Below are 18,822 nucleotides of genomic sequence, written 5' to 3'. Positions count from 1 at the left end.
CCCCACAGCAGAGGTGCTCCAATCCTCAGAGCACTTTCACGGCCTCCTCTGGACCCACTCCAATGGGGGCATGCCCTCCCTGTGCTGGGAGTCCCAGACCCAGATGCAGCATTCCAGGTGTGGTTTCACAAGGGCAGAGTAGAGGAGGAAACTTTTTCCCATTAAACTCATGTAAAATGTACATGTTATCAAAATAAAAGGCCTTAATTAATATGGACAAAATCAAGGGTCTATCTCTTCAGCACAGACTAAAGCAGCACTAGACATGAACTCAGACCTCTCAACTTCCATCCCAGCTTCGACTTCTAGAGGATAGAACAGAATCATAGAATTAGTTGGGTTGGAAGAGACCTCTGAGATCATCAAATCCAACCCTTAATCCAACCCCACTTTGATTACCAGATCATGGCACTGAGTGCCACATCCAGTCTCACCTTAAAAACCTAAAGGGTCGAAGAATCCACCCCCTCTCTGGGCAGGCCATTCCAATGCCTGACCACTCTCTGTAAAGAATTTCTTTCTGATATCCAACCTAAACCTCCCCTGGCAGAGCTTGAGCCCGTGCTCCCTTGTCCTGCTGTTGGTTGCCTGAGAGAAGAGACCAACCCCCACCTGTCCAGAACTTCCCTTCAAGGAGTTCCAGACAGTGCTGAGGTCACCTCTGAGCCTCCTCTTCTCCAGGCTAAACACCCCCAGCTCCCTCAGCCTCTCCCCACAGCACTTGTGCTCCAGTCCCTTCTCCAGCCTCATTGCTCTTCTCTGGACCCGCTCCAGCCCCTCAATCTCTTTCCTGAACTGAGGGGCCCAGAACTGAACACAACACTCAAGGTGTGGCCTCACACACCTGGGATGCTTAGGCCAGGACCAAGTAAATAACCTGTTGCAGGTGGAAGAAGCCAAACCTGTACCTGGGGGCTGCAAACCAGTGCAGGGACACTGGGAGAGGCGTTCCCAGCCTGGCAGAGCCCTGACTGGAGGCAGCCAGGGGATAGGGTCTCATCCAAATTCCAAAGCAGTGACCACACGTCTACTCTGAGCGCAAAGGAAAGCTGCTCGTCTTTCCCAAATAAATCAAGTGCACAAGAAGCATTAGGAAAAAAATCCCCTGCTAGACAATATTATGAAACTTGACACAAAGCAAAGCAGTTTTCATATCTGTGCACCCACTACTGACTGCGTGTTTACTCTTTTTATGTGACAGCAAGGAAATGAAAGAAGAAAAACTACACACTTCAAATGTGACAATGAATTTTGTTGCTCAGAGAGCAACCCAACCCCTTTGCCAAGCTCCTGGTGACAGATACACACAGCTCTGCTTTGATCAGGAGTTACAACACTACTAGCTGCTGTACATGATCCCCTGTAATAATTTATCCCTCTTTTGCTCAGTTTAGAAGCAGTGCCTTGTTATTTACTGGTTAAAGAGACAGTCAGCCTGCATTTAAATATCATTTTGATGTATTTTCAGAGCAAATTGGTCTCCTTTCCTCACACCTCAAGTACAAAAAAGGTGTTCCTTTAAACATGCTGCTTTATGTACCTTCAGAAAATAATATTTTTGGCTGAATAACAATATTCTAAAACTAAAAACAGCACAACTCACACCATTATCATTCTCTTTGTTCTGAACAACTGGCTCCTTCCAGGCTTTTTTGCCCTGCTATGGCTTCAGTCACAGCTTTGGCATCTGTGTTGATAAGCATGTCAGGGGCCATGGGTGTTGGTGTTGGCTAGGAAGATCCTGAGCAGGTTCCCAAGGTTGGAATCACCTCCACCCAGCAGGACACACACCACTAAACCAGAAACCACAGGGCCACAAGGTCCCTCTGCTACCCAAAGCTCTGCTGAACCATCTCCTGGCTGTCAATTTAATTCTTTCCATTAGTATCTTGAATAACAACTTAATGATAATTCTCTATTGCTTCCCACTCAGACATAAGATTTACTCTTGTCTTCTGCTTAATTTTAAGGGCAAAACTATTCTTTAAATAATTTTACAGTGCTCTGCATTCCAGATGGAGAATGGCTTTCCAAACAGAAAATGGGGATCAATGCAGGAAAATCGAGTACAGAAAAGCCTGAAACTCTCTATAACTTTTTTGCTTATAATATTAAAGCAAGAAGGTTTTAAATGCAGGAAAGGACAACTTCCACAGCTGCAAGGACTCCACTGAAGAGAGGCAAAGGAGCCCACAGTGAGAACTGTCTGCCAGCAGCCTACAACCACATAATATTTAGCATAATAAGGCCAGACTGTAAAAACAATAATCTTTTCCCCACTTTGGTAACAGATATCTGTTCAAACCAAAAGCCTTCATTATAAATAAAACTCACAAGTTCACTCTCTATATTCAAAATGTCTATTAAACCATCTGTGATACACAGATTTCTTTTGGATCAAATTAGTAAATATGGAAGAGTTTAAATTTTCATCTTGCAACTGAAAGTACTGTGCTGTTTTCTCTATGACCAGAAAAATCTTCAAATCCATCAGCTTTTAATAACACAATAAAGACAATGTTTTGAAATAGCTATGAAACTGCTGCTGCAATTTCCCTGTTTGCAAAGCAACATCCATAAGAAAGCATCATCCCCAAATACCAACATCCTTCTTAATTAAGCACTGTTGGAGACAATCACTGCTGTCTTCTATGCAGCTCTCTCCATCCATATGGGAGGACCACAGTCCTCTGAGAATGGGGCTTTAAAGGCAACTGACTCTGTCCCAAAATGACCTGCCCCTCCTGAGAAACAGCCATCCTATCACCACCTTCTCCCTCTTGCACTGACTTCAGTGATCCAGTCCACAAATCATTTCATCTTATTAAGGGAAGACTTTTATCATGAAGATTCAATGCAGAAGCAAAACAAGACAAAGTGTGTGCTGTTAAAACCTCCAAGGGAATTCCCTTGGGAACAGCAAAGTGAAATATAAATTAATTTCTCAGTTTGCAACATACTCTGAAATAATTGAAAAGATATTCACCACTATCACTAATTTAGCACTATCCACTACTAGCATTAATTTAGGACTCAAAAAAGTGACTTTAAAAGAGATGTCAATCAAGAGAGTTAGACAAAAGCTTAGAAACTGGTACCACTCTTGTGTTGCAGCATTTTGCATGACCTGATTCCCAACAAGCCCTCAGCTCAAGTGTAATTTCCTATCAAAGACCATGGAGAAATCCCAAACCAAAAGAGGCAGAATTCAACAAAAGTGCTTCCAATAACAAAGCAGCTTTACTATTTCTAGCTCCTGACTAAGAGTGTCTTTGGAGTTACTGAGTTATCATCTCAACTACCCAGTTCCAGGTAGTGTTTTGACTCCGTTTTCCAAGTTCAAACAAAAGTTCACACATGAGTATGATGGAAAAACCCTATTACACCAAGGAATCAGCAAAAATCTCTCCCCAGGTTCCAGTTTACATGGTCATGGTTGTGATCAAAAGCTGTTTCAGCAGACAGGAGGTGATCAAACAGCCTGGACCTCCTCCTCACAGTTCCCCAACTCTGGGCATTTTAGGCAGGCTCTTTTAGGACTCTTTCCCTCCCCTACTTGTACATATAATGTTCAATATTTTGCTTACCAACTTAAGCCATGGTTTCCTACAAATAAGAAAACCATTCCCAAATTAACCACAAAAATGTTACTGGCTACTGTTTATAGCCAATCCTGATGATGCTAATTTAAAATATAACAAACCTTCCATCTAGAAAATCCCAAACCCAAAACTGGCCACAAATAAAACTTCTGCATTGAACTTCAGCATTATTTCTCTGCTGAAACCATCGGAAAACTGTAGTGCCATTCTTTTTTCTTTCAGTTAAGGATAGACCTTCTTGAGCATAGTTCAAATAATCACAAATGGTTTATCAAATCTGATTTAGTTAATGGCAGTTTTCCTTTCTGCTGAGCTGGGATAATGGTCTGGGGAATGAAGGTGATGTTTGATGGGAGCTGACAAGCTGAGCACACATGGAATTTTGCAGCTGGAATTCCAGCCCTGAGTGCTCCATGGAGGAGTTTGGGTCCAAGGACAGCCCAGCCTGAGAGGATGAGGTTGTTCATGTTGTGGCAATCCCAGGTTATCCTCACTAGGGATTCCTCAGAACAGAGAGATATGATGAGTAAAGGAAGCAGAGATCAACAAAAATCTTGGCTTCCTTGAAAAGGAACAATATTTACAGTTGTAAAGAGAGGCATATAAAAAGCCATATAATAAGCCTATAATAAATAGGATGTACCAGGTCATAATCCAAGCCAACACATGACTGGAGTTACAATAGGGTCCAACATGACACATTTCTGACATGAGCATGAAGAGGAACCACTGCTGGAACATTTCTTGCTGTAGTTTAACATTAATAACCCTAATAATGGGTTTCCATTCTGTGAAAGTCACGTCACTCCTCTGCAAATAAAAGACTTACTTTTATCACAAGAGATTTTCAAATTACATGTATTCTCTCCTAGAACTTTTTGAAATGACAGCTAGTCAGGGAAAAACCCACCTTGCACTGTATTATTAATGCTATTTTAAAGAGTGCTGGGATGGGTGTGTCCATGTGGGTGCACGTGTGCCAGCAGGTCCTCATTAGGGAAAATTCTAATCTGTATTGTGCATCTAAATTGACAGAACTTCCTCCACAGAGTCTATCTAGAAGTACACAGGATCTGATATGACTCAAAAAGGAAGACAAGTTTCTGAGCATGAAAACCTCAGACCTGTGATAGAAACAGAAGGTCTCGCAGGGAAACAAAACACTGCTCTGAGTTAGGTATGTGTGAAGAAAAATGCCTATAAAGTGTAAAACCCAGCTGGGAGAATAAAACATATCGATTCCACCAACGAACTGCCCCTTGTCCTGACACTCACTCTGCTCCAGGGAGCTCGGAGAGCAGGCACAGCCATCCCAAAAGAGATTTACTTCCCTAGATGGAAGCTAAAACAGAGGCAAACTCAGCCACTGCATCTATCATGCTTTCAGCTCTCCTCATGTTCACAGCCCAGAGCCTGCTGGCAATAAAATAGCCAGCAGTAAAGTCATCACCCCGTGGTTATGAAAATATTTTGCACAATTCAACTTTGTCTTTGTTATCAGAATAAAATCAGAGCTAGAAAAGGCTCCCATATTGTGCTGCAAATCCTGTTTACAGCACCAAGGCAATAAATCAACATGTTAAGAGAGTATAGAAGCCAATGCATCATTGTATCCATATTAAAATGCTTTCCCAGTTGAAAACCCATTTTAAACCTCACCAAAAGAGGCTGAAAACCAGTTGAAGTGTAATGGTGGGTGGAACTGGAACATGTTAAGCCTTTTCTAGCAATATTACAGGACGAATTTCCAATTATCCCTCTCTAAAATTTTATTTTCAAATCACAGGACAGGAAAGCAAACTTTCTCAGGGAACACAACAAACATCAGTACTTGATATATGATCCCTAGGAATCCCTACTCTTGCCATCATGACATTTTTACTCAAACAAGAGTTTATACACAGCCAATGACAAATTGCTCCTGGCTGATGTACCCCAGAAAGCTGCAAGAGCTCAGGTAAAGTGTTTAAAAACTTGTTGGACACATCAAGCTGGTCAAGCTACCACACACAGGGCAATCCATGAGAGCTATTCCTGCAGAAGCTCAGGAAACACCAGCAGAGGAGCTTGGCACACCTAAAACATGAACAAGAGACTGTCAAAATGGATAAGCTGAGAGACTGTGCCCTGTATGTAACCTACCACTTTAGTTTAAGAGCCCCTCCATAAAGCTCAGCAGGGTGTTATTGCAACACAAGGAAATCACCTGCCCTTCATTCTCCCTCCATCCAAATACCACAGTTTAGCTCCAGATCTGTGATTAAAGCACAAGAGTTTTCCATACAAACCCACTCTCTAATTACCTGATGGCAGAACTGCATCACCACTGTGGTTATCCTGAATCTTTGGGAACTTCAGACTCTTTTTCTGTTGTTGGATTTTCCACAAATATACACAAATAAGCACCTTACCTGAATAGAAAATGTTGATTTTGGCAAGTTCTTTCTCACAGGTCTGGAAGAATTTCTCTTCAAACGTGGCAAAACATCTTTTCACCGTGTCCTCATCTGTGTCTATAAAACAAAATAGAAAACCAAAGAAGTTGTAACTAAAGAGTACAGAAAAAAATTTAGAAGTGGCTGCCATGGAAATTGTTCTTCAGAGTAAATCCACCATCTTTGTCATGTAGAGAAAGAAGAACAAGCAAAGGAACATGGTGGGGGAACACATATTTTACTGTAAAAGGAATTGCACCAAGAGAGGGAAACACTCATAGAAGCAGCACCAGCACTTTGACCAAAGTTCCCATCACCTTTTTTGATCCTTCAGGTGTTAGTGCAGATCTCACAAGCTCCATATCCACTTCCTAACCCAGCTTGTGTTCAAAGACTAAAGCTGGCCATATAATTATTCACTCCAGCTCAGCAAACAAAGGAAAGCACCAAGCTTTTGACTGAAGGCTTCACCTGACCTTTCAGGACGACTCAATGGCTTCAGCCACCATTCCCACCTTCTCACCACTGTAATCCTTCAAATACAAGCCCAGCATCAAAGGAAAATAAAACCTGCCTGCTGAGTATACAGAAAACTGTGTGGAAGCTTCACTCCTGGAAAATAAAAACCTTCTCATGAGCAAAGTTGAAAAGAAGAGGTCTAAGTTATGGTGGTCATGACCAGATCCACAACTGTCCTCCACTCCCCTGCTCTGGGACGGTTTTAGTTCTTTTGGAAGAACTACATAGAATTCCATAATTAAAGTCAAAACTTGAAATTAAAGCAGCAATTTGGTCACTCTGTTGTTATAAAAAATTCTAGGCAGAGTCTCAAAGACAGAAAGCATTTTCTAATCATTAAGAAATTAGCTTAATGAATAAAAAATTAAGACACACTATATTTACTAACTTCAGTACTGTCAAAACCCAAATATTCCTAATGCTGAAGTGAAACAGACTCTTCATAACCCCCATAGTTACAGCCCTCAATAGCCATGCAGTCTTATAGAGTGAAAACGTTGTGTTAATACAAGCAGAAAAATTAAAATTTTATTGTGGTCTTGATAGTGTCGAGAAATAGGTCACAGAACCACAGAATCAGGTCTGAAAGGACCTCCGAGATCAAGTCCAACCATTAACCCAGAACTGCTCTGCTGACCACTAAACCATGTCCTCAAGTGACATCCACATATTTTTTAAACACTTCCAGGGATGGCAATTCCACCCCTTGCCTTGGGTAAACAGATTCAAACAGATGTTGAAATACATGTTATTAAATTGAGAAGACAAGTGACTACAGAAAAGCTTCATTCACTAGCAAATACATATTCTGGTTTGTCATAACCAAGAAATCTTTGTCTTTAGCATTAATTTCAAGGTAAAAACAACCTCAAAGTAGAATTAATCAAGAGAATACTTAGATACAGACTTGCAACACTGAATTTTTGGGGATTTAGACTTGTAGCCTGGATATTAAGCACTGCAAACCTACATACACTTCAGTAATGTTTTTTTTACAGAAAGAGCAAAGAACACAACACAAAACTGCAGTTCAGGGGAGACCTTGCAAGAAGTTTGTCTTTTGGAGTTTGATGATGCTTTAAAAAGTAAACAGAGAGAAAATAACCAGTTCCGCAGAGATGCCTGGTGTTTACAAATCCACCACCCAAGGGCTTGTAGAGAAGAATTCTCAAGGGCTCTAAAGGCTGTTCCAAGCTCCAAGTTTTGGTTCCCAGGGTTCCTTTATTATCCAGTCATTATAGCTGCAGATCCCTGGCTACTCCCAAGGACAGGGCTCCCTCCCTTGTGCAAACAAACCCTGGAATGACAGGGCTTGGGCTTCTCTGTGCTGAGGAAAAGCCGCAGCAGCCCCGAGGTGTCATTACAGCCCTGCACGAGGTCCCTGCCCTGCAGAATCCAAGATGCACGTGCCCCAAGCAATCCCACTCCACACAGAGCTGTCCTTGAGGGCAGCCTAAAACAGCAGAGGAACAGAAAATAACTCTGCTTCAGGGCTGGGAACTTCATCAGCAGAGTCACGGCAGTTGCCACATCCTACCCTGGGGCCGTCACAGTAAGGCCAATCTGAACTTGCCTTCAAGAGTTCTAAATCCTTGACCCAAAAGCAGACAAAACATAAACAGGTGGGTGAAGCAATAGATATAATTATGCAATACTTGAAATGCAGAGATTTTATTCACTAGCTGCCTGAAACTTTTTAAATAACAGTAATCAGGCAGCAACAAACAGGAGCTGACTCTTAACAATGGACCTGAAAGGCAAATTCTTCAGCCCAAAGACATCAACCCATGTCTAGCAGAAAAGCTTGCCTAGAGGTACTTTGTGACATGGGGGAACCACTATTTCCTCCCTTTTGAATCACAGAATAGATTGGGTTGGAAAAGACCTTCGAGATCATCAAGTCCAACCCTTGGTCCAACTCCAGTCCCTTTACCAGATCATGGCACTCAGTGCCACGGCCAATCTCAGTTGAAAAACCTCCAGGGATGGGGAATCCACCCCCTCTCTGGGCAGCCCATTCCAATGCCTGAGCACTCTCTCTGCAAAGAAGTTTTTTCTGCTCTCCAACTTCAATTTCCCCTATCAGAGCTTGAGCCCACCGTGCCCCCTTGTCCTATTGCTGAGTGCCTGGGAGAAGAGACCAACTCCCACCTGGCCAGAACTTCCCTTCAGGCAGTTCCAGACAGTGCTGAGGCCACCTCTGAGCCTCCTCTTCTCCAGGCTAAACACCCCCAGCTCCCTCAGCCTCTCCCCACAGCACTTCTGCTCCAGTCCCTTCTCCAGCCTTGTTGCTCTTCTCTGGCCCTGCTCCAGCCCCTCAAGATCTTTCCTGAACTGAGGGGCCCAGAACTGAACACAACACTCAAGGTGTGGCCTCCTCAACACAGAGTACAGAGGAAGGGTCACTGCCCTGGCCCTGCTGGCCACGCTAGTTTTGATCCAGGCCAGGATCCCATTGGCCTTCTTGGCCACTTGGGCACACTGTTGGCTCATGCTGAGCCAATTGACACACTGGAGGTCAAGCAAAGCAGAGATAACTCCAACTTCTGTCACTGGAACTATCTGAGAATAAAGAAAAATGTCATTGGGAGCAGAATATACTTTTTTCCATACAGTTCAAGTATGAATATTTCTATGCAACCAAAATATCACCTTTTAATATAGCAAAAAGCTCAGTAAGGCAACATAGTGTTAAACTAACATAATCAATGCCAAATAAATCAATAAATATCTTGTTTTGTACATTACTGATCACTTCAAGAAATGATAAATGTGTTGAACAGTTTGACTATAATCTGAAGTTTAGACAAGGAAAATGGGCTTTAAAACACAAACCTAACTGCTACTGGAAGCCCTTCCAAAAACCTTGAGATTAGGAATTCAGGTCTCTATTTCAACCCCAAAACACTGCTGACTCAGAGGAAAGCAAGTTCTATATCATCTATTCAAAAATCCTTCTCCAAATGTCAAACACTGCCTTATAAAAGATATTTTGCAGACCAGGGTGGATGCCAGCCCGAAAAAAAAAAATCAGGATTCTCTGTGAAGAAAAGGTTTCCCTTTGGTCCCGTTCCCACTGCAGTTCAGTCACTGAGCTGCAATAATAGCCCAGTGCTGCCAAGGCTACTGCCTTATTTATTTCCCCCCCAAGGCTGGGACAGGACAACGCGCTTTGCCATGAGAAAATCACGGTGCCAGAACCCCGGCCTTGGATTCGGGAGCTCCATGACAACAGGGGCTGCTTTTAAAAGGCATCCAGCTCTCGCTGCCAAGAAGGGCCAGCAATAACCTTCCTTTTGTTCTTTTTTCTATAGCCCTAATACTCCATTTACCCTCAGCTCCACAGAGTTGCCTCGGACAAGGCTGCCAAGAGGAGTCTGATCAATATTGCAGCTTCCCGACCTCATCTTCCTATGGATTGCCTGTCCTGAATGAAAAACACAGGAAGCTTGAAAGGTTCTTGCTTTTACTTGCAGAGCCCAAACCAGCAGAGTCTGGATGTACTTCGCCCTATTCCACGTTTTCTGTAGTCTGAATGTTCTCCAACTTTTTCTGCTTTGCAAAGGGCTCAGATGTTGGCACACCTAAAACAGAACCTGAAGTTGAAAAATTAACACCCAAATTACATTCCTGTGCTGTCCCAAGCACTCATTTCTCAGTGCTTCTCTCACCTGCTCATTTAATTTCTCATTTTTTGCAGCTGTAGGATATAAACAAGAGAAGAGGAGGCTCAGAGGTGACCTCAGCACTGTCTGGAACTCCCTGAAGGGAAGTTCTGGCCAGGTGGGGGTTGGTCTCTTCTCCCAGGCACTCAGCAATAGGACAAGGGGGCACGATGGGCTCAAGCTCTGCCAGGGGAAATTGAAGTTGGAGAGCAGAAAAAACTTCTTTGCAGAGAGAGTGCTCAGGCATTGGAATGGGCTGCCCAGAGAGGGGGTGGATTCCCCATCCCTGGAGGTTTTTCAACTGAGATTGGCCGTGGCACTGAGTGCCATGATGTGGTAAAGGGACTGGAGTTGGACCAAGGGTTGGACTTGATGATCTCAGAGGTCTTTTCCAACCCAATCCATTCTATGATTCTATGAACGGGTCATTTAACTTCTCATTTTTTGCAGCTCTAGGATATAAACAAATAATCAGCATCCCAAGGCAGCTCTGCTTACTCACTCCCTTGCAAGAATACACACAGTAAAAAGTTTTCTTTGTTAGAGCAGTGCCCTCTAAAAGTAATCACTATTTTAAAAATCCTTCAGTCTTAATCATGCTGAATTTTAAAGGGCATTTAATTAAAAAAGATTAATTAGCTTTGTTATGAGATCAACACAGGTGCAGTTCTGTGAATCACCTTCTGTTTGCCACAAAACAGCTTTATCTGAGTAATGTTATTTCAACACTTCAGCTACAAAAGAGCCAATTTCATTTATGAGCAGGGCTCTGACATCTAGTCAGTGAAATAAAAATAAAAATCAAACTCAACATGGCATTAAACACAGCAAATTATACTGAACAGATGATCACAAGTTTAACATCACCACCACAGTAAAATTTTAACAATTACCACACTCTGTACCCAGGGCTTAACTAAGTCACAACATCAGAAGAGTGCTCTGAAAAATTAAGATTTAAAAGACAGTTTTCTTGTTCCCAGGTTTATAAGGACAGTAACTGCTTATATTTCTAGGCCCAGTGGCATGTGAGGGAAAAAGAAGGAAGGACAAAGATTACCTTTACACTCCTAATGCATCATCCTTGTGTTTATTGGGGTATTTTTCCAGAGGAAAAGTTCTTCCACAAGGCAACCCCCTCACAACAGAAAACCTCACTTGGCTCAGCTGCAAATTGGATCAGTCACTGAAACTTCCAATAAATTAATTACTCCCTGTGTACTTTCATGCCCAATCTTGTGGCAAATAAAAGTTTCCTGGTACGTAACTTTAAGTGCTTTAAGTACTAAATACAGACATTTCTTCCTAGAATGTATCCTTGCTTTAGGAAGAGGAAGAAAGAAGCCTCTGCTTGCAAACAAGAAACACTTATGTTCATTTTATTCCACCTTAACATCTGAGCTGAAAATTGTAAATGTAATTTATTCCACCAGATGAAAGTGGACCTCAGATTAAAATACTACAAAATTAACAAGAAAGAAGTTTCATGCTCTAAATAAAATAGTAAGAAAAACCATAGCAGGCTATATCTGCTCTTCTGAACCATAGCAGATGAGCTGGTCAGCTCTCCACTTAATGAATTTTTTAGCCCAAATTAGATTTGGTTATTAAATTATTTTCCAAAATCTGGCAATAAAAAATGACCACTCAGGTAGCAAATGAGGTTGGTATTGTGGGCACATGCAGGGTTTATGTGTGGGCAGGGGAAGGAGGAGGCAAGAACAGCTGCAGGACACCAACACAAGTTCTCTCAGGTTTTGGTTCACCATTTTGTTGTTTTTACCGACTCACCCAGAATGAATAAAATCTATTTCAAAATACCTTTCAAAATCGTGATTTTTCAGGCCAAGAAAAAATCTGCTTCCTTATTTTTTTGGCTTGTATCACTGAAATCTTATGAGGAAACCAGCCAGAATTTTGTAGATGGTTTATTTAGCTGGAAAGAAAAAGCAACCTCCACAACATGTCTACAAGCCAGATATCAAACCAAGCATTTACTATAAATTATTTATATCTGTGACTCTGTAAACATAGATTCTACAGCAACAGCAGCACACCGGTGCAAACTTCAGGTGCAGAAAAACCAGGTGATGCAGCACCAGATGTGAGGAGACAGCTGTTGTCCTGCTGGCCACTGTAAGCTTGGTGTCAAGTGTCAGGTTTTGTGGTCCAAGGGTTCTACAGGTTCATTTTCTTAAACAAGCATCCAGCACTCATAACAAGTCCTTCTGCAAGTAAGGAAGGTGACTATAGCCTTTGTTAGCTCTGTGTGACCATGATGCTTAAACACCTTTCATAGAATCATAGAATGGATTGGGTTGGAAAAGACCTCCGAGATCATCAAGTCCAACCCTTGGTCCAACTCCCTTTACCAGATCATGGCACTCAGTGCCACGGCCAATCTCAGCTGAAAAACCTCCAGAGATGGGGAATCCACCCCCTCTCTGGGCAGCCCATTCCAATGCCTGAGCACTCTCTCTGCAAAGATTTTTTTTCTGATCTCCGACTTCATTTTGCCCTGGCAGAGCTTGAGCCCATCGTGCCCCTCGTCCTATTGCTGAGTGCCTGGGAGAAGAGACCAACCCCCACCTGGCCAGAACTTCCCTTCAGGGAGTTCTAGACAGTGCTGAGGTCACCTCTGAGCCTCCTCTTCTCCAGGCTAAACACTCCCAGCTCCCTCAGCCTCTCCCCACAGCACTTGTGCTCCAGTCCCTTCTCCAGCCTCGTTGCTCTTCTCTGGCCCCACTCCAGCCCCTCAATCTCTTTCCTCAACTGAGAGGCCCAGAACTGAACACAACACTCAAGGTGTGGCCTCCCCAAGGCAGAGTCCAGGGGAAGGGTCACTGCCCTGGCCCTGCTGGCCACACTAGTTTTGATCCAGGCCAGGATCCCATTGGCCTCCTTGGCCACCTGGGCACATTGTTGGCTCATGTTGAGCCAATTGATACACTGGAGGTCAAGCAAAACAGAGATAACTCCAACCTCTAAGGGATCTGAATTGGCCTGTGCACCTCTGGCTGATGCTACAGCAGACAAGTGTTCAGCACTGCCATCCTTCCCCTCTCTCAAGAGAGCTCTTCATTAGCCTTTAATCTGAGATGATAGTTTTAATTCCTCTTCAGTGGTGGGGCCACCAAACTAAAAACTTGAAATGTTCCTTCTGCTAAATCACATGGATGGAAATAGGGATACTTCTCTAAGTTGCCCAATTTCTTCCTTAAACCAAGCTCATAAATACAAAAGCATAGAGCAGCATGGAAAACCAAGACCAGAATTGTTGATACAAAATCAGGGGCTCAAAGTGAAGTTTTTCCCAGTATTGACCTTCCTCACCTTTCCCTTCAGCCTGGCAAAACAGTGAATTCAGCAAACCCTCTGCTGATTATCAGGACAAGTGCTAGAGCTCCTGACTTTTTAGCCAAACAACATTTAAACAAATACATGTGTAGGCTCCATAAAAAGGAAGAGGCGATCACCCCAGCCATGTAGGTCTGTGCAAACCCCCAAAGAACACTGGGAACACCCAAAGGAAGAAGACCATGGAAAGCCATGGGAGAACATGGGGACTGGAAGTGCAGCAGAAAGTGGCAATCAAAAGAAACTCAAATACTCTAGGGCTGAATATAGCAGAGATCCCTCACCCTAAACCCCACAAATGTTGTTTCCTTGCTCCATCTCCTGAATGAAGGTTGCATTTCACGGCATGGAATAAGAAATAAGACAAAACTTTCTCATCTTTTCTAATGTGCATTCATACTTATCAAGAAAGATGTGAATTCAATATTGTGTATAATTTCATTCAGCAAAAAAGGTTTCTGTCAGGAGATAAAGCTTCATAATAAAGTGACTGTTTATGTTCCTTTTATTGAGACTCCAGTTTTACTAGTTTTATTTCCAGAACTTTAGTGAGCAATAACAATTACCTTCTCATTAAAACAGCACAAAATCTGTCAGAACATCTGACATAACCAAAAAACAAGATAGGAATTAAAATAAAACTGAAATTACAGCCAGTTAAAGGAATGTTGATAAAGTTCACTTTTAAGTCTTGTATTGTTAGATAAAGATTTTCCTTCCTAGGAAAATTGCATGGAGATGAAGTGGTGGGAAGTTTCAGAAACAGTTTTGGTTGTCCTTTATGCCCTCTCTGACACAAACATAATGTCCTTCTCTTGCTCTGGTACTGCTGCTCATCCAAGCCCACAGTGAACCAGTTCAGGAAGTTAATTCAGTATTTAGAGAACTACTCAGCATTAGTACTAAAAAGCATTAAAAACCTAATTGATCAATAAAGTAGTTTCCTGTGGTTTAGCCCTCTGAAAGAGCTCCTTGCACAGGGAGAGGAGGCAGCGAGAGGGAGATTCCCTTCTGGCAGCAGTTACCTGCTAGACTGACTTATCTGGACTATCAAATCACCCACTTGGACTCACATCCATCCTGTGCTGAGAGATGACTAAAGGCATTACCCCAGAGCTCAGCTGACAAGGAGATGGTGGTGAAGCCAACACAGCTCACTGGAGTTGGAATCACATGCCCATACCCTTGATAAGAACACAGTAAATGTCTCAATTATTTGTTAAACAGATTGAATGTGTTCAAGCTTTGGTCTTTTTCTCAGCAGCCCCTCAGCTCCTGCCAAGGCTCCAGCAGCTCATGTGCCTCCAAGTCTTTCCTTCTCAAACTCTCTCCCTGGGAAAAGCCACCCCTGTCTTGGATGCAAACTGGCTAGTTCTGTGTTCTACAGCACAACTGCTCCCAAAACATTTCTGAGACATTTTAGTGTGCTTTTAGCTACTCTGAATAGAATAGAAATTACAGAATTGCATAATAGTTTGGTTTGGAAGGGACATGTAAAGTCCCTCTAGTCTGACCCCCTTGCAATGAGTGGGGGCACCTTTAACTAGAGCAGGTTGCTCCATCAAACAGATATTTTTATTGCAAAAATGTAAAGTGGTTAAAAGAAGAAATACATTGGGAAACAAAGTAAACTAAGAATTCACTGTGACCTGGCGTTACAGGAGTGATTGCAGCAACATTTGTCTTATCTGTACCAAAGGTGACCCACACCAACCCTTCTGGACCGACAAGAAGCACAGAAGTAGAGGCATCAAATTAGTTTTTACAAAACCTCACTTTGGACTCAAGCACTTCTTTGAGTCCCTGTACCCAGCAATCCCAGCTGCTCTGGTTCAAGGGCCCAAACACACAACAACATGCTGGAAAGGGTCGGTCTCAACCTCCTTAGTTCCCTGATGGACTCTGTCAGGCAGAGAGTATGAATTAGGGGCCAAGAATAGACCTAAAACAAGCAGCAAGGTCAGTTTAAGGCAGCACGGGGAGAAAAGTATACTCCAGCTACAAAGGTAGTATTTAGAGGGCTTCAAAATATTTCTTATGAGGGATGAAGGTACTTATAACCAGAGTTATTTTATCCTGCTGCACATGATTTGGTAATTCATTGGCAAGCCAGAGACAGCACCAGTTTTGAACCAAGGAATCTTCTCCATAATAGGCAGAAAGGTATGGACCTCTTCTTTGCATTACCAGAGCAAACAACACCAACAGGGCTTCAAACCTTTTCAATAAAGCCTCCATATCACAACTGTTACTGTCAGGAAACTCCTCTGCTTTCTTCTCCTTGTCCTCTGACACTGCACATTACCATCATGGAATAGTTTGAATTGGAAGGGACCTTAAAAACCACCTTGTTCTAAACCCTCTGCCATGGGCAGGGACACCTTCTACTAGACAGACCCCGAGATTAGCTCAGTTGGTTAAAACTTGGTTGTAATAATGCCAAGGTCATGGGTTCAATCCCCTGTGTGGGCCATTGACTTAAGAGTTGGACTCGATGATCCTTGTGGGTCCCTTCCAACACAGAATAGTCTGTGACATGGAGGTGGTAAGTTCAGAGCCAGAACCATCTCTAGGCTTACAGGAATATTTTGGTCAGCTACTGTCAACTGTTCTCTGCAGAGGCAACACAGAAATTGCCACTTTCCATTTAGCCATCACATTAGTCCATCTAAAAAAGCACCCTGCTTTGGTGGTTACCAGTATTGTAAAAAGCACTTTATTACCTGCTGTGGTTTTGCAAAATAAGGCATAAAGTCAAGGAAAAGCTTTGCAGTCCTTTGTTTCCATTGCTGCTGGCGAATTCATGAGAATCTCAAGACGGAGCAAGTACCTCCTTTAAGTTGCCAGCAGTGATACTGAAAACCTTTAGGGAAATCATAGAATCGATTGGGTTGGAAAAGACCTCCAAGATCATCAAGTCCAACCCTTGGTCCAACTCCAGGCCCTTTACCACATCATGGCACTCAGTGCCACGGCCAATCTCAGCTGAAAAACCTCCAAGGACGGGGAATCCACCCCCTCTCTGGGCACCCCATTCCAATGCCTGATTACTCTCTCTGCAAAGAAGTTTTTTCTCATCTCCAACTTCAATTTCCCCTGGCAGAGCTTGAGCCCGTGCCCCCTTGTCCTATTGCTGAGTGCCTGGGAGAGGAGACCAACCCCCACCTAGCTAGAACTTCCCTTCATGACGTGTTTAAGAGTATTTTAACTTCTTAAAAACACAAGTAGCAGAATGTGCTGCCCGATCCTAACACACCCGGGACAGGGTGAGATGTAGAAGGAAAAAAGCTGCTCCTGCACAGCCCAACGGTGTCCCCAGAGAGACCCTGCTCAGCTCGGTTTGTCTGGGGGGAGGCAGAGAAGGGAATTACAGCTAATTGAAAACATTTTGCATAATTGGAGCTGATAGGAGACCTTTACCCATCACTCCAGGAAACTATTTGCATCCTTATAACAATTACAGCACGTGCAAAATTCAAAGTTAAGCACACAAACAGAAACACAAATACTTGTGGCAAAAAACCCCAGGTGAATAAATGGACCATCACCATTAAAAAGAACAACAACAGTGATATTTTCGAAGCTCTTTTCACACACAGGAGAGCACGTTCATTGGGGATATTGGGGGCGGGGGAGGAGGGAAATGACAAAAGGAAGATTAACAGAACTGTGTCTTGGGAAAGGCTTCAATTAATATTAAGAGCAACCAGAAAGACAAAACAAATGACGCAGTACCAACAACAGGTTCCCCATATGGAGTACAGTGAGCGCTGGGTACAAAGACAAACCTACTTCAAACGTGCCATCAATGGCTTAATTTCCCCCCAGGGAGCCAACACTACTCAAATTCATTTTTCCTTTTTTATTTTACTAGCTAATAAGAGCAAACGGTTAGCATGAAAATAATAAGAAGCAATCATCACATGAAGAAAAATATAGTTTTCAGGTATCTCAGAGAAATGACACAAAGCTCAAGAGTGGCTCTGTGCAATATTTTACCAAGGCACCCTTACAGTGAGACCACATTCAGGAACAGAAGAGATTGTTAATTCTTATAAATGTTTTACAACAGCATCTTCCTAAATGCTTTGAACAATTTAAAACAACATTTTTTCTTTTTAAATTATATAAATCTAGCTAAAACACCAGCAAAGGAACATTAAGGCAGCTGCTTCTCCACTCAAGGCAGTAATTCTGCTTTAATTCTTACAGCAACAGATGTTGTAGGATCCTCACCACAACATCACAAAGCCTACCCAAGGTTATATTCCTCTTTGCTCACACAGTGCACAGCCACCCAGCTGAGCCCTGCCCTGTTATAGTAATTAAAAAACATGGACTGAAACATTCCTGGAGACACTGTGGTAAATTCAAGATAACCAGAACTACTCCAGTTCAGGTCCCCACAAGTTTGGAAGTTGTTTTCTTCCAAACACCCTTTCAGGGAGCATCTCTTGCATTTCCTTTCGCTCAATCCTGTGCTTAAAGGGCTTGTTCAAAACCAATTAAGAAAAAGCAGCATTCCTCAGACACTGCTTTGCTGATTTAAGGCTATGGAAGGAATAAGCTGCAGCTCAAACGTCCTTCCTTCAAGGCGAGAGAGGATGGTCTTTCAAAGGGCTTCATTTGAACGTCTGTGGCCACTTCAACTCCTCAACAGAGCCACTGTGTTGCAGGGGTAATTTTAGTTTAAGATTAAAATGCAGCAGAGACCAGGCCTGCACTTGTTTGTTTGTCTGTCTTCCAAGTTAATCGCTTTCATTCTGCAGAGCACAAGCCCTTAGCCAGAAACCACACGGGTATCTCTTCTTGGAGCATCCCTGCCAGACTGGAACTGGAATGAATCCTTTTGAAAAGGATTTTAACACCCCAAATAGGAAGAAAGATTGAGAAGCATGTGATTTCCCCCCTACATTTCCCCCAGGCTCAATGCACAGCAGTGCTGGCACTTGCTAAATAAAAAGGCAAAAGGAACCATTCAATAATTTCTATTGCTTCCTGAACAAAACCTGGTGGGAAGGGAATACACCAACTGCAGAAGTAACTGCCAGCAGAAAGGTTTTCCATCCAAACACAAACTCAAAGTATGCTGAGGGTAAAAAACTCAATGGCTCAACTTCCTAAGTCACCTCTTATTTACATTTCAAAGAACATGTTACAGAGCCAGTACATTTAATTCTATTTTACCAGCTTTTGTGGCAGAAGCAAGAAGCCTGAATTTAAGTCCCAGTTGCAGAATCATCT

The 18,822-nt window shown here is 42.8% G+C and overlaps 1 protein-coding gene across 1 annotated transcript in view; it reads right to left on the bottom strand.

Moving 5' to 3' along the window:
• Positions 1-18,822, bottom strand: part of XPR1 (xenotropic and polytropic retrovirus receptor 1) — a 122,885-nt gene that overhangs the window by 38,704 nt on the left and 65,359 nt on the right. The window contains exon 3 of the mRNA XM_071564658.1: positions 6,014-6,115. Coding sequence (XP_071420759.1) covers positions 6,014-6,115 — 102 coding nt within the window. The remainder of the gene's footprint in view (positions 1-6,013; positions 6,116-18,822) is intronic.

This window comes from Pithys albifrons, chromosome 10 (assembly GCF_047495875.1).
Source record: "Pithys albifrons albifrons isolate INPA30051 chromosome 10, PitAlb_v1, whole genome shotgun sequence".
NCBI lineage: Eukaryota > Metazoa > Chordata > Aves > Passeriformes > Thamnophilidae > Pithys > Pithys albifrons.
The sequence above is the reverse complement of the archived record's forward strand: the minus strand, read 5'-3'. Positions and strand labels throughout refer to the sequence as shown.